This window comes from Trypanosoma theileri, assembly GCF_002087225.1.
Source record: "Trypanosoma theileri isolate Edinburgh chromosome Unknown TM35_Tth_30_V1, whole genome shotgun sequence".
NCBI lineage: Eukaryota > Euglenozoa > Kinetoplastea > Trypanosomatida > Trypanosomatidae > Trypanosoma > Trypanosoma theileri.
The window spans coordinates 411247-412926 of NW_021639872.1; the positions used below are offsets into that span (position 1 = coordinate 411247).

The 1680-nt window shown below is 41.9% G+C and overlaps 1 protein-coding gene across 1 annotated transcript; it reads left to right on the plus strand.

Annotated features, from left to right (window-relative positions):
* Positions 1-2: 2 nt before the first annotated feature.
* TM35_000302560 (glycoside hydrolase family protein) lies at positions 3-875 on the plus strand (the record flags this gene model as incomplete). The annotated part of the gene is made up of 1 exon (XM_029028579.1): positions 3-875. A coding segment is annotated over one exon (873 nt), but the record flags the coding sequence as incomplete, so codon positions are not given.
* Between the last annotated feature and the right edge of the window lie 805 nt (positions 876-1680).

The window sequence follows — 1680 nt, forward strand, 5'->3', positions numbered from 1 at the left end:
ACGTGCTCTTCGCCGTCTGCTGTCCCTCGGGGAGACTCGCCGAAACATTTCCGAAGAGATTGGAGGACACTCCAACATTTCCCTTCTATCCAGAGAAGGAGGACGCTGTGTACCGAGAAGGCATCTTTGTTGGATACCGTTACTACGATATAAAGAGGATCGAGCCACTATTTCCATTTGGTCACGGTCTCAGTTACACTGAGTTTCAGTACAGTGATCTTGCCGTCGAAGTGAAACACACTAAGAAGGAGAATCAAAGTGACACTACTCTTGATGGTGGCGCCCAAGACGTTCTCGTCTTGGTCTCGCTTACAGTGAAGAACACAGGAAAAATGGCTGGCAAAGAGGTTGTACAGTTGTATGTCCAAGACGTGTATGCACCAGTATTACGCCCGGAGAAGGAACTCAAGGAATTTGCAAAAGTGCTTCTTCAACCTGGCGAGTCCAAGCGGGTGACCTTCGAGCTGAACAGAAGATCTTTTGCATACTATGATGAGAAGGCGAAGGAATGGCGTGTGCACGACGGCAAGTACACAATCCTTGTTGGTGCATCGTCCCGTGACATTCGTCTTCAGGCACAGGTAGAAGCGTTCCATGAAAAAGTGAATGATATTCCGGAGATTCACCGTAACATTGCGATAAAGGAGGCGTTTCGTTTCCCTGAGACAGTGCAACAGGCAAGAGAATTGATGAACCGACTTGGAATTTCTGGGATGACTGAGGGAACTCCATTCTACGAATTGTTCTCCAACTTCTCCATCCGTGCCGTCTGCCGCATGGTGGGTGTTAATGATGAGGAAATGGAAGGATTTCTCCAGAAGCTTCGTCTTGCCAGCTCCAAGGCCAAAGCAAAAGGATCCAATGGAGCGGAGTAAGGTGTTGGTTCCACAACCTTGTGATAGTTTCAAAACGAATTTTTTTTTTTTTTTTTCATATAAATCGTGCTTTTTTTTTCTCCCCCCTTTCTGTTCATGTCACAGCAATGTTTCTGTTCATCTACAACAGATGGCAATAATAATAATTTTTTTTTCTTCCTCTGCATATGTGGATATGAGGATCTGTGCTGGGGTCGACTCTGTGTTTTTTTTACGGATGGGATTTAATTTATTTTCACTAATTATGCTTCTTATCAGTGAAGCATAACCAAGGGTATAAGGGTTTTTTCTTCAGATACAAAGAACAGCCCACTGACTTTCTGTTTTTTTTTTTTCTTTTTTAAGATTTTCCATAGGGTATGTGAGGATTTTTTCCTGTGTCTGATAGGAGTAGTGGTGAGGTATTATCCCATTGACTGATGCCAGACACAAGAAAAAAAAACTTTGGGTGCTTTCTCTCTTTATTTTGACATTATGTTTCGCAATAGAATGAAAAGCTATCAGCATGATTAAATGTTTTTTTTTTTTTTTCTTTTTCTTTTCCAGACTTGTCGACACACCATTCCATTTCCATCTGGGTTCTGTGGCGCAGGCGACCTTTCACTCACGTATAAGTGAGCTTAATTTTACATGATTCTATGAGTATGCAAAGGGCTATGAAATGTGGACTATTATTATTATATATTTTTTTTTATGAAAAGAGAAAGTGGTAGAGAGGGATGCGATATTTTACAAGAAGAAAGGAGGTGAGAGGAGTTCTTGGTAACAAGGGTATACCACCATAATAGATGGGAGACAAAGTAGG